At 40.6% G+C, this 15,000-nt stretch overlaps 2 protein-coding genes across 2 annotated transcripts in view; both read right to left on the bottom strand.

The window, feature by feature from the left end:
- Positions 1 to 15,000, bottom strand: part of LOC308365607 (E3 ubiquitin-protein ligase TRIM35-like) — a gene marked incomplete at both ends in the record, with an annotated part of 33,080 nt that overhangs the window by 14,383 nt on the left and 3,697 nt on the right. The gene's annotated exons all lie outside the window — the stretch shown is intronic.
- On the bottom strand, positions 8,740 to 10,069 carry LOC308365038 (erythroid membrane-associated protein-like; the record flags this gene model as incomplete). The annotated part of the gene is made up of 2 exons (XM_080838355.1): positions 8,740 to 9,555; positions 10,048 to 10,069. The coding sequence occupies 2 exons, from the start codon at positions 10,067 to 10,069 to the stop codon at positions 9,008 to 9,010; spliced, it is 570 nt and encodes a 189-aa protein (XP_080694481.1). The 3' UTR covers positions 8,740 to 9,007.

Raw genomic sequence — 15,000 nt, 5'->3', positions numbered from 1 at the left:
TCCTCCTGAAATGAATGGATGACTTTAATGTGGAGTATTTCTGTACTGTAGCCTACTCTATCCCCACTACCAGATTATAATAGCCACAGACCTGAGCAGGTCTATGTTACTCACACTCAATGTCAGGTGAACGAGACTGGAAGAATTGTGCAGAGTGTGTGTGTGAGTGCATGCAAGTTTGTGTATGTGTGTGTGTGTGTGTGTGTGTGTGTGTGTGTGTGTGTGTGTGTGTGTGTGTGTGTGTGTGTGTGTGTGTGTGTGTGTGTGTGTGTGTGTGTGTGTGTGTGTGTGTGTGTGTGTGTGTGTCTGGGCCTAACATGAGCACCTGTCTTTTCACATAATCTTATGGACATTGTATGTATACACACAATGTCCATAAGATTATGTGAAAAGACAGGTGCTCATGTTAGGAACAGAGGGAAGTAAGCTCTTAGGTGAGCCACATTGTTATGACCCGTGCAGGTCCATTCACACCCTGTGATATTGGCCTGATCTCTGCCTGCTTCTCCCAATCTCTCTCTGTCTCTGCAGCAGGTGATTTGGGGACAGTTCTATCCTTGATTGTGCATGTAACACACATGAAGTTATCTGGACAGCAGTAAATGGTGGCAAACTGCCAGTACTTCAGAAACAAACAGTAGACAGTGAATGAAATGAGTGTAAAGAAAAGTGAGTCTAAAATGTTGGCTTGGAGAATATAAGGGCGAAGGAACCTGTAAAGCTCCATATTTAGACCAAAGAACCTACCTTTACATTAATTGCTGCTTCACTGATAGGACGGATGTTGTGATCTTGGTGTAATTTTGAGTCTCGACACATCAGGCACACCAGCTGTTGATCCTCTTTACAGAATAACTCAGGTTTTCGTTTGTGAAGACGGCAAGACGCGTGTTGCCAGTCTTGTAAGAAAGTCTCACACAGGTTCTTTAAAGCCAGATTTGGGGGAATCCACTCCTTTGATGACTTTCTCCTGCAGACTGGACATTCTCTGGATCCTTTGGTTTCCCAGAACTGCTGCAGACAGACTTTACAGACGCTGTGACTACATGTCATAATAACAGGATCCTTGAAGATTTCACAACACACCGGACAGGAAAGATCCTCTTCCAGCCTGGCTGCCATTCTCTCCTTCACGCACACAAAACTTTCACCGGAGTTAGAAAAAGAATTGGAGTCGTCTCCAAACTCTGTATTTCAAGATTTAACGAAGTAAGATTTCTTCTTGTTTGAAAACCGTCTTCAAACACGAGGATCAGCCTACTACACACGTCCCTGTTCTTTCAGCTGGTTGAAAAACTTTACTTTCATTTTCAAAAAGTCAAAATCCAGTCAGTCTCTAAGGCATCTACATTTTTAACTCTTCAATCTGTTAGCAGGTCAACCTCTCCAACTTGTTTTTGAAAATTAAGTGGTATTTATTTCCCAAATGTTCATTTACACACTCGTAATGCCGAACAGGACAGCCGCCTGTCACTGAGCTTTACTTCCTCCTTCAAAAAAGGAGAGGCATGGGGAGGGTCTGGGAGAGCAGGGAGCTGATTGGTCAAAACTACATGTCAGTGTTTTTCCTCCACTATCCACAGAAATGTTGTTCTGATCTCATTCGTACTGCAGAACTGTTCCTTCACAGACACACATGACACCTCCAGTGTACACACTCTCAGCCCATCACTGTGTCTGATTTTCAGTGACATTATCAAAGGGAAACGTCTGTATTCTTTAACCTGGGCCCACTAAAAGCTGACATTATTACTTAATCATTACATTATTGCTTATGTGTAGTTACCAATGACTGGATATGTAAGTATCTAAGGTATATACTGTACATGCAGTCATTGGAAGGTACTTGTACTGGGGGTTACATATCACAGAGAGAAGAAATCAAATACTCTCTGTGAGTCCATGCTAGTGTCCGTATTGCTGTCGTATTATCCTGTATGCTCAGCTCTGTTACATATTAACCCATAGATACAGACAAGCCTTGGCTGGAGCCATAACCATCGAGTTCAGAGTCTTCTTTACCTCAGACAGTGATTTGTTAGTCAGACAGCATAAGGATTTGCAGAAGATGTGTGTCAACATTTGAAAGCGTGTGTGTGTGTGTGTGTGGAGCTGAGGTCTCCAAGTCAGGGGTGATGTTTAGATATCTGCCAGTGTGAGTGCACTCTGATGACCAGTGAGGAAGTAAAAGGAATTATTGTATCCCAAATATCAGAGACTCAGTCAAAGTGATGAATAACCAAAGTTCAGGTTTTATTCTTGCAGTGGTGGCCACCAAAGGAGAGACAGAGACAGATTTGGCAGATTTCAACTTGTCTCTATTCACTGACTGTCTCTACAGAAATCAGTCTTGTTACTCTAGGAAGGTAATGGGGGGTGGATACCTAAATGCTAATCATTGTCTGGGAGACATCAGATCTGGGATACTATATATTCATGGAGGACACAGTCAATCACAGGGGTGTCAGCATTCCCACAGTGATCAAAGACTCAAATTTATTCATGAGGCTTACAGGAAGTGTGGCCATGTGGTCAAGTCCAGAATACACATGAAAGCTATCAACTCCCAATGTTTCCTTCCAATAATACTACAATTACAACTAGGGATGAGATATATTTAATTATTGACTATGGAATATGTTTAATAAACTCCTCAGGAGCAGGATCACTCATCTCTCATGTGTATACATACCATGTCCATAAACTCATAATTCCTGGTGTTATCAGAAGTGAATGAATGCACTGGGCTCAGTGATGGAGATGGTGATGAGACTATGCGTGGGACATAACTTTAGTTCAGCGAGTCTACCAGAAATGATGTGAGCAAAATGTGTGAGGAAATCAGCGTGCTAATTACAGCTAGTCATGACTCTAATTTGACTATCCAAGATGCTAACTGAAGCTAACAATGAGGTGTCTGTGTTTCCTAATGGGGAGTGCTCATATAACATGATAATGTTTGTGTCGTATGACTTAGAATGAATGCATAAGAGGCTAAGATAACACAAACTAGCATACAATACAGTATTCAATGTAATGAAACAGAAAACTACGACGCTGGTGACAATTATATACATTTCAATCAGAAACATTTTATTCGTACTTGTAATACATAGATCTGATATTATGTTCTTGGTTAGATCTGGGGGTCTTGCTTAGTGTAGTGGTTAGACCTAATATGATGGGGTCTTGGTTAGTGTAGTGGAGAGATCTACTATGTTGGGGTCTTGTTTTGTATGTCTGTTAGATTTGGTATGTTGGTGGTCCCATTTCACTATGTTTGGGGTGATCTGTCCTAGATCTGATCTGAAGCTAACAATGTTTAAATTTTTTTCTGCAATGCTCAAGGTAATGAAAAGCATGTTTGTTTAATAGTTAAACACACTGATGTGTGCATTCCATTAAACTGACCATTGATCATTAGTACTTGTCAGTTACATGTGATGGAACTGCAAAATAGCTATTCTATTGTTAATTTGTATAATTTCTATCTGTAACATATATTGATGTTTCCTGCTCTGATTGGCTGCTGCATGTTTGTTATTGTGTGAGCATATATATGCTCAGGGTGCGATTTGCCGGGGGGGATAGGGGGGATTTACCCCCCCTCTGGTTTTTACATCCCCACCTCAGCTAGATGAATTTCATACATGGGGGGATAACCCTCAATTATTAAAAAAACAATGAAATAACAGACAGGTTGTGACAGCGTTTTCTTACAGTTGCTTACATCGCTGGCACAAACGTTCACCTTACCCGAACTGTTGGCATTCTCAGAATTCGCTGGCTTTGCTAAGTTGCGTTTCACTTTCAAAGTTTCAGTTTCGGTTTCAGTATTTCAACGTGAATGAGAGGGAGCACAAGAACTGAGCGTCTAGCAGCGATTATCATATCATAGACATATGATGTATGTATATAAAGAGAATTAGGCCTATGTATTGCGTTTTTTTTTTTTCATGATAAAAAAAAAAAGAAAAACATCCCCCCCTCTGGTTTTTGGACAAATCGCACCCTGTATATGCTCATATAGGGGTCTGATGGAACTGGAAATATTGCTATTCTGTTGTTGTAAGACATTAACTCCTTATTTTGTATCTGCAACTCATTTTGGATGTGTACTCTGTCTGTCTCACTGAGACATGAACACATGGCAATCCCCATTGTTCATTAATATGGCTGCAGTGACTGTAGGAGACAAATTAACCTTTGTGTTGATTTTTATGCCATCTTTCTTTTTTACTACGTGCATGTGTGTGTGTCTGTGTGTGTGTGTGTAAGAATGAATGAGTGAGACTATGGCCGTAGGTGTTTTTACCCCCATCTAGAGGACACCTGAACTTGACCTGAGAGGCTGAAGGTGGAGCCCAAGGGGGAAAGGCAGGATGACCGAATGTTTCATAAATGAAGAAATAATACTTATGTACGTATGTATGTACATCACATGTTACTTAAAACTAATTTAATCGTATTTTTCTAAATAAGTGATACTCGATCATCTATTATCAGGGCAGGACATCATTTGAATGGGTCCTCTTATGTCTCTTGAGACCAGACATCCTACTAAAGGTCTTTCCACATTCAGAACACTGAGGTGGATTTTCTCCAGTATGTGTGATGTGATTGGTGGTGAGGTTAGAGCTATACCTGAAAGTCTTCACATGTAGAACACTCATACGGCTCTCCCCAAGTATGGGTCCTTTGGTGTACCTTGACATGAGATATGGTTCTAAAGCCCTTTCCTCACTCTGAACATTGATGTGGCTTTTCTCCAGACTGTGTGAGCTGATGAGATGTGATGTACACCTGAAACTCTTCCCGCAAGGCGTTCACTAATATGGCCTTATATCACCAGTATGGACCGTCTGATGTATCTTGAGGCTAGATGAGTCATTAAAGGCCATTCCACACACAGGACACTGGTAAGGTCTTTCCCCGGTATGGATCATCAGGGGCCGATATTTCAAAACTTGTAATCCAGATCAGAATGATCCGGATAACCAAATCCCCCTGTTCTCATCCACGGATCAACCTGATCTATCCCGGTATTTCAAAACTTTGCCAGATTGGATCAGAGTGATCCTGATACCAGCAGATTGGGATGTCCAAATCCGTCCCGCCCCCTGGATCAGACAGGAAACAGGAAATGGAGCGAAGATTTGAGCAGAAACAGGAGAGCTAACACAACTATTGTCTCTAAATTAAAGTATAATCTTGGTCAGTGTTGATGCGTCCTTAGACTAGATGAAGGGCAATCATTATATTGACTTAACCAATTACGTAAATCATCACAAAGTTGAAAGAAGAGCTCGGCGATCTCTAATTAAGCAGAGTTCGCGCTAATGCGAGCTAACGCTGCTCCATTGACTCCTGTGTTAAGGAGCTAACAAGCTAGTAAATAGGCTAGCGTCTGTATGTCGCGGTCCACAGACCAGGGGCCGGTATTTCAAAACTTGTAATCCAGATCAGAATGATCCGGATAACCAAATCCCCCTGTTCTCATCCACGGACCAACCTGATCTATCCCGGTATTTCAAAACTTTGCCAGATTGGATCAGAGTGATCCTGATACCAGCAGATTGGGATGTCCAAATCCGTCCCGCCCCCTGGATCACAGACAGGAAACAGGAAAGGGAGCTAACTTTTGTCTCTAAATTAAAGTATAATCTTGGCCAGTGTTGATGCGTCCTTAGACTAGATGAAGGGCAATCATTATATTGAGTTAACCAATTACTTAAATCAGCACAAAGTTGAAAGAAGAGCTCGGCGATCTCTAATTAAGCAGAGTTCGCGCTAATGCGAGCTAACGCTGCTCCATTGACTCCTGTGTTAAGAAGCTAACAAGCTAGTAAATAGGCTAGCGTCTGTATGTCGCGGTCCACAGTCCATTTGAATGCATTCACTCGCAAGGCATTGTGTGTAGATTTCAAAATGTGTTGTACATATCTTTTTAGGAAACAGTTGTCAACAAAAGGGACAGCCCTAAAACCTTAATATTTGGTTTTCTTTACAGATGTTTGTGGAAAGAGAAGACAGGCAGTTAACATAGACCTGCTCCAAATGGCATAACCTTTTGAGCTTTGGCTATGAAAATGAATTGTGTGTGCTGAATGCATGTTAATAAATTAATTTGACTGATTTTCAGTGGAGGCTTTTATCAGTGGGTATAACTTAACAAAAAACTGTTACTTAAATAAGGCATTCATATTCAAACTTTCACTGTGTTTTCTGAAAAAGAAAGGAAAGTGCAACGAAAATAAACATTGATCAAACAGCAGTGAATTGTAGTATCAAACAAAAGAACTTTGGGAGAAGTTACACTTAAACTGTTCAAACCTTTACATGTAATCTCCCTCAAATCCACCTCTGAGGTGGGATCAGGGTGATCCTGATTTTTAGGATCAAACTGATCCAGATTTCCCACTTAAATTTTGAAATACTCAACAGCAGTGTTTAATCCAGATCAAAGGCAGGATTGGATTCCCAAATCTGAATCTGAATCTTCAGGATCAGATTTGCTTTGAAATACCCGTTTTTAGGATCTGATCAGGATTTAATCCAATCCAGGAGGATTAATCCTGTTGGATCTTTTTGAAATACCGGCCCCTGCTGATTTGAATGCATCCACTCGCAAGGCATTGCGTGTAGATTTTAAATGTGTTGTACATATCTTTTTATGAAACAGTTGTCAACAAAAGGGACAGCGGAAAAAAAATTGTGGGCATTTTAGTGTATGCATCCTTTATTTTTAATCCGAAAAATGTGAAACAAAATGTTTCCTGAAATCCTCAATGGGTTGGTTAGGCTGTCAATAAATGCACTCCAGAAACACATGTGCTGTCAACATCCACTGAAAAAATAACTCTTAAAACACAATTCTACATGATTTAGCATCAATTTAATGCAAAAGAAATTAGGCTTTTTCTCACTTTTTTCCCAATATTTTCATCTTAACTTCCTTGGCAATCAACTATTCCCCCAAGTTATGACATCAGTCAATCTGCCATTCTTTTCAGCAAACAGTGTACTCATTCCACAGAAAAAAATATAAAAATCCAACCAAAATCAATGGATCTGTGATGATTTCACTACTAGTTGGCGATCAACAGGCTCATAACCTTAATGGAATTTTAGGATACTCTCCGAAAGACCGAAAGACAAGCTGGATATTTAACATGGTTGTTAATGACCTCTTTATTACACATCATGGCCTTAGCATCTACCCACTCAGGATTTCAGGAAAAAAATATGTTTTTACATTTTTCGGATTAAAAATAAAGGATGCATACACTAAAATGTCCACTTTTTTTCCCCGCAATATTTCTGGCAGAGCAGACCCTCCAATTATTGGTTCTTAAGGTCAAAATTCACAGAAAAAAACACAAAAAAAGTATGGCAGACCATGTCAGGTTCAACCCATTTTTGTGACTTTGGCTCCCTGACTAATGGTAGTCGGGCATGCTCAGTTGCTCACTGCATGATGGTAGTCCCGTAGCATGCGTTAACATATTGCATGGTAAAGATAACATTAGCCGGCCCATTTTATACAGTGATTAATTTACAGTAATTCATTTTACTTTGTAGGCTTACTGTTACCTAATGTTTTAACCAGATTTAGCTAGCTAGCAGGTTGAAATAACATTACCACAGCTATGGTTAACATATTGCATGGTAAAGATAACATTAGCCGGCCCATCTTACATGTACAGCCCTAAAGCAAACACTATTAGCTATTTAATGTTTAAAATATGAATATATTTATGATCCCTTCTGGAAAAAGTAACCTAGCCAACTAAAACGTTACAGATGAACAACAGTAGGCAACGATACGTGCATTTAGGCTAAACAATAACAAATTGCCAGACACGCTTTCATGAACAATAACAAATTCGCCTCGTAGTCCTACATGGGAACATTTCTTTTTTTATTGCAAACAGCCCATGAAATTAGCCAACAATATTAAACATGAGGAGAACTTGTATTTATTGAATGCAATCAATTACATTGTGATGTCTACTTTGTGCCAATGGACTGATGCTGGTAGGCTACAATAAAATAGGTTACTTTATTTTACCCCCGGCCAAAAAAAATTAATAGAAGAGCATGATAAAAACAGTTAAAAAGATAAAATATAATTACATACCAAGTTAACATTAATAAAAGTCATTTTTTGCATGAGATTGGAGTGATGATAATCAGAGGAGATTAGTTTTTCTCATTTTCATGAAGACATGGACTAAAATATTGGTAGATTTTCTCCTTGAAAGAGACACCTCGGAAAGAGTAGATTTGTCTGCATCATAGAAGGAGACCAAACCTGCCTCATAATCCAGAAACACCCCCACCCTCTCTGGCTTCTCTTTGAGGGAGAGACAAACATAGGGATTAGCTAGTGCCTCATACTCATCCCCATTTCTCAGCCATATTGTCCAGTATCCATTCTTAGGTGACAGGGTAATTGGTGCATTTCTGCCATCTATTGGTGGATGTAAATTTTAGATTGAATTCCAGTCAAGTGAACTTTATTTTGTATAGCACATTGAAAAACATCAGGAGTTGTACCAAAGTGCTTTGTACCTGTATTATGATATTATGTCCACTGAGTGAATTATATATTTCAAATAAAAAACAATATATAGTTTTTGAAAGTTCAACATTCCTGTCACTACAGTCATTCAGTTTAATATGATATGTCCAATCAATCATGACTGAGACAACAAACTAAGGTTGAACTGAAATGAAGTCAGGAAAATCACTAGATTTAATGAATTAGTGGACACTCACTTAAGTTGCATCATTTGCAGTTGTAAATACATTCATTATTGTAGATACATAATAAAGGAGAAAAGAGTAATGAATAAATTCAACATGTAAAAATGAATAAAAGAAGGAGAAAGAACACAAAATAATATGGAAAAATTAAAAAATAAATAGAAAAGCACAATGAAAAATTATCATTAAAAGCATTAAAAAACATAATCAAATACCACCGAATAAGCATTAATAAAAGTCATTTGGGGCATGAAATTTGAGTGATAATCAGAGGACATGAGTTTTTGCCGCCATCATGAAGAGATGGACTAAAAAATGGATAGATTTTCTCCTTGAAAGAGACACCCCGGAAAGAGTAGATTAGATTCCATCTGTCTGCATCATGAAAGGAGACCAAACCTGCTTCATAATCCACAAACACCCCCACCCTCTCTGGCTTCTCTTTAAGGGAGAGGAGAACAGAAGGATCAGCTAGTGCCTCATACTCATCCCCATTTCTCAGCTGTATTGTCCAGTATCCATTCTTAGGTGTCAGGGTAATGCCCCCCTTCCTGTTAATGGACTCTCTGGCTACTCCTAAAACCCATGCAGTCTTCCCACTGACCTGCACCTCGTAGTAAAATCTACCAGAGGTGAACCCCTGCTTTCCAAGGATAGAAACAACACGATCAAAGCGCTTGGGGTTGTCAGGACGACTCTGTGATGAGTCACTATCCCTCACTTGTTTCCCATCAGCAGACAGGATGAGTTCGTCGTGAGCTGTATCAGGATCCAGAATCACATCCACTGCAAGAGAGTAAAACACTTATAGTTGCAAGCAGTGACTATCCAAGCAGGTTTTGTGATCACCCAAACTGGCAAAAGGTTGGATGACTTGACAGCTTCAAAAGCTTCAAGAAAACATTGGCACTTTAGAAAATGTGAGCAAATAGCATTAATAGCATTTCAAATCTTTGGCTTAATAAGTTATTGAGATATCGCAATATGTAACCAACCGAGTTTAAGTATAGGAAATTTGACATTTTTAGCTGAAGCAGTTCTTGAGATAGTGACATGTGTCAGTTGCAGCACCCCCTATGGATGAATTTTCACAAAATGTGGTTTTCAAATTATTTTGTATTGATTGTGCATATCAAGGTTTGTTATCTTGAAAAATATGGATCTAAACAATCGAAATGTACCTTTTTTGCCTTCTTACAGACAGTGGTTACAAGCACATTGCTATAATTCCAATACACTATGGAACAAAAAGGTTTTCATGGCCATGGCAAGACATACCTGCATACTTTGTTACCTCCATTCCTGTGTTAAAGAAATGAAGAAAATTAATCCCTCGGTGTCCCTCGGTTATAAACTCAGCTTAATACTAGTAAGGAATTTAAATATTAACATCTACATACATTTTACAAATATTAATATTTAAATGTTACCATCAATATGAATTCAACAACCCCTACAAGGGTGAATCTCACTGAACAAAAAACATCTTTATAGTGGCTAACATAACATCCTTACCACAGTGATCTGTCTTTGTGTCTGGATTTGGATAGATTCCATAAGTGGGCATGGCTTATGCTGGAAGTCATGTTAAATCAGACACATGTTGTATTTTTTATCCTAATATTCATTGGTGTAATGCAATTGGTGTGTTTACAAAGCATCAAATAGATTAATTGATTCCTTGTGTGTGTGTGTGTGTGTGTGTGTGTGTGTGTGTGTGTGTGTGTGTGTGTGTGTGTGTGTGTGTGTGTGTCAGTGTGTGTGTGTATATGTTTATATGTGTATGTGTGTGTATGATCTTAAGAGAACAGAAGCAGACCAATATGAGCTAGAGTAGGGGAAATGAGTGAGTGTGTGTGTGTGTGTGTGTGTGTGTGTGTGTGTGTGTTTGTCTGCTGGCCTTATGAGAGCAGAAGCAGAGACATTATGAGCTCTTGTAGGGGAGACAAGTGTGTGTGTGTGTGTGTGTGTGTGTGTGTGTGTGTGTGTGTGTGTGGGTGTGTGTCTGTGTGTGTGTGTAGGGGGGGGGAGATTGAACCCCAGGAAAATTAAACTCTTAGCAACCCTGTCAGAACGGAAAACTAATACTTATCATTCCCAATAAGAAATGTCTTGAACACAGTCCCATATGAAGTCTTTTCAAAACAGTAGGGTGGGACAAGTAAGCTAACCGAGTTCAGGCAGGATCAACACAGTTCCTTACATTTCCTTTAATCAATCAGTGAGGGAAAAAACATATGCTGCACCCCCAAAAGAACGTTGGTCAACAACAAAAGAAAATGTGTTATCCATAGCAATGGAAGATGACATTTCCCTCCGTGGTTCCGAATCCTCTGTTTATCGACATGTTAGAACGATACAGTTCACTGGAGAAACAGTTCACTGGAGCATCCTTAATAATACTCTAATGCTCACTACCATGTTTGGTGTTTTAGCTTTACTGTGTCCTTATCAATTCTTAAACTCAACTGAAATATCCCAGACAATTCTGACTAATTTTCTTTTTTACCCCTAGACCTGCGTCTACACAGTCTTCATCACTTCCGCTCTCCTCCAGTTTCCCTTCTGCTTGGCAGCTCTTTAGATCTCTTTACTTATACTCCTATTCCTTTTGGAGGTTCTTTTTGCTCTTATTTATGGAAAGCACATTGAATTGCCTGTGTATGAAATATAAATAAACTTGTGTCGGTTCGTCCATCTGTCTGTCTGTCTCTATGTGAGTGTGTGTGTGTGTGTTTGAAAGGGATGTATACACTTACTGTATTGGACAATCCCCTGCATCTTCTCCCAGACTCTGAACTTCAGGTTGTCCAAGTGTTTTGCCACATTGATCTGAGCTCCTGAAACCCTCTCTGGATCCTGCGGTGTGTACTGGGCTCTGGAATAACATTCAGGAGTCAGTGCTGCTGTGGGTTTGGGTTCAGAACCACAGAGAAGAAAGAGACAGGAGGCAGATCACTCACCTCTCCACTGTGCTCTTGTAGTTCTGTGAAATGATGAAGGAAAACATTTATTTTAACATGATTTGTATGAAAATAATAAACCTTTATTTACTCATGGACCCATGCTTTTTGAACAACACACGGACACACAACACACACACACACACACACACACACACACACACACACACACACACACACACACAGACACACAGACACACACACACACAAACACAAATAAATGTCTATCCCAGCAGCACATCTTCTGCATGTGCTGCCTGAGTCTCTAGACACAAACTGCTCTCTCATTTTCTCCACAGGTGATTTGGGAAGTCAGTAACAGCTGAATTGCAGGACAGATTATTCAGGTGACATTCCCTAACTCTACACTACCTCAACTTATACACCAACACACACATACACCAACACACACACACACACACACACACACACACACACATACACACACACACACACACACACACACACACACATGGATATTAGGCAAAAAATACAACATGAGCCTGATTTACTACACACGCACACGCACACACACACACACACACACACACACACACACACACACACACTCACACGCAAACACACACAAACAAACACACATACACACAAATACACACACACACACACACACACACAGCCATACACACACACACACACACACACACACAGAAATACAGACACACTCACACACAGACTGACACAGACAGACACAAACATTACACAAACTCGTGGCTAGCAGGTTGTGAGGTGGCTAACATGGTATTTTACTATTTTTTATTTCCATCCAACCTTTCCATCCCGATGGCAGCAAGGCAGATAGCACTGCATGGACTTCTTCAGTTAGAGACATACATCATTGGTCTACTACTACTGGAGTTACAAACATGCACTATCTGTCTACTACTGGAGTTACAAACATGCACTATCTGTCAACTACTGGAGTTACAGACATGCACCATCTGTCTACTACTGGAGTTACAGACATGCACCATCTGTCTACTACTGGAGTTACAGACATGCACCATCTGTCAACTACTGGAGTTACAGACATGCACCATCTGTCAACTACTACTGGAGTTACAGACATGCACCATCTGTCAACTACTGGAGTTACAGACATGCACCATCTGTCTACTACTGGAGTTACAGACATGCACCATCTGTCTACTACTGGAGTTACAGATATGCACCATCTGTCTACTACTGGAGTTACAGACATGCACCATCTGTCTACTACTGGAGTTACAGACATGCACCATCTGTCTACTACTGGAGTTACAGACATGCACCATCTGTCTACTACTGGAGTTACAGACATGCACCATCTGTCTACTACTGGAGTTACAGACATGCACCATCTGTCAACTACTGGAGTTACAGACATGCACCATCTGACTACTACTACTGGAGTTACAGACATGCACCATCTGTCAACTACTACTGGAGTTACAGACATGCACCATCTGTCAACTACTGGAGTTACAGACATGCACCATCTGACTACTACTACTGGAGTTACAGACATGCACCATCTGTCTACTACTGGAGTTACAGACATGCACCATTTGTCTACTACTGGAGTTACAGACATGCACCATCTGTCTACTACTGGAGTTACAGACATGCACCATCTGTCAACTACTGGAGTTACAGACATGCACCATCTGTCAACTACTACTGGAGTTACAGACATGCACCATCTGTCAACTACTACTGGAGTTACAGACATGCACCATCTGTCAACTACTGGAGTTACAGACATGCACCATCTGTCAACTACTGGAGTTACAGACATGCACCATCTGTCAACTACTACTGGAGTTACAGACATGCACCATCTGTCAACTACTGGAGTTACAGACATGCACCATCTGTCAACTACTACTGGAGTTACAGACATGCACCATCTGTCAACTACTACTGGAGTTACAGACATGCACCATCTGTCTACTACTGGAGTTACAGACATGCACCATCTGTCTACTACTGAAGTTACAGACATGCACCATCTGTCTACTACTGGAGTTACAGACATGCACCATCTGTCTACTACTGGAGTTACAGACATGCACCATCTGTCTACTACTGGAGTTACAGACATGCACCATCTGTCTACTACTGGAGTTACAGACATGCACCATCTGTCTACTACTGGAGTTACAGACATGCACCATCTGTCAACTACTGGAGTTATGGACATGCACCATCTGTCAACTACTACTGGAGTTACAGACATGCACCATCTGTCTACTACTGGAGTTACAGACATGCACCATCTGTCTACTACTGGAGTTACAGACATGCACCATCTGTCAACTACTACTGGAGTTACAGACATGCACCATCTGTCAACTACTACTGGAGTTACAGACATGCACCATCTGTCTACTACTGGAGTTACAGACATGCACCATCTGTCTACTACTGGAGTTACAGACATGCACCATCTGTCTACTACTGGAGTTACAGACATGCACCATCTGTCTACTACTGGAGTTACAGACATGCACCATCTGTCAACTACTGGAGTTATGGACATGCACCATCTGTCAACTACTACTGGAGTTACAGACATGCATCATCTGTCTACTACTGGAGTTACAGACATGCACCATCTGTCTACTACTGGAGTTACAGACATGCACCATCTGTCAACTACTACTGGAGTTACAGACATGCACCATCTGTCAACTACTGGAGTTACAGACATGCACCATCTGTCAACTACTACTGGAGTTACAGACATGCACCATCTGTCAACTACTGGAGTTACAGACATGCACCATCTGTCAACTACTGGAGTTACAGACATGCACCATCTGTCAACTACTACTGGAGTTACAGACATGCACCATCTGTCAACTACTGGAGTTACAGACATGCACCATCTGTCAACTACTACTGGAGTTACAGACATGCACCATCTGTCAACTACTACTGGAGTTACAGACATGCACCATCTGTCTACTACTGGAGTTACAGACATGCACCATCTGTCTACTACTGGAGTTACAGACATGCACCATCTGTCTACTACTGGAGTTACAGACATGCACCATCTGTCTACTACTGGAGTTACAGACATGCACCATCTGTCAACTACTGGAGTTATGGACATGCACCATCTGTCAACTACTACTGGAGTTACAGACATGCACCATCTGTCTACTACTGGAGTTACAGACATGCACCATCTGTCTACTACTGGAGTTACAGACATGCACCATCTGTCAACTACTACTGGAGTTACAGACATGCACCATCTGTC

Source organism: Sprattus sprattus (assembly GCF_963457725.1).
Source record: "Sprattus sprattus genome assembly, chromosome: 5".
NCBI lineage: Eukaryota > Metazoa > Chordata > Actinopteri > Clupeiformes > Clupeidae > Sprattus > Sprattus sprattus.
The sequence above is the reverse complement of the archived record's forward strand: the minus strand, read 5'-3'. Positions and strand labels throughout refer to the sequence as shown.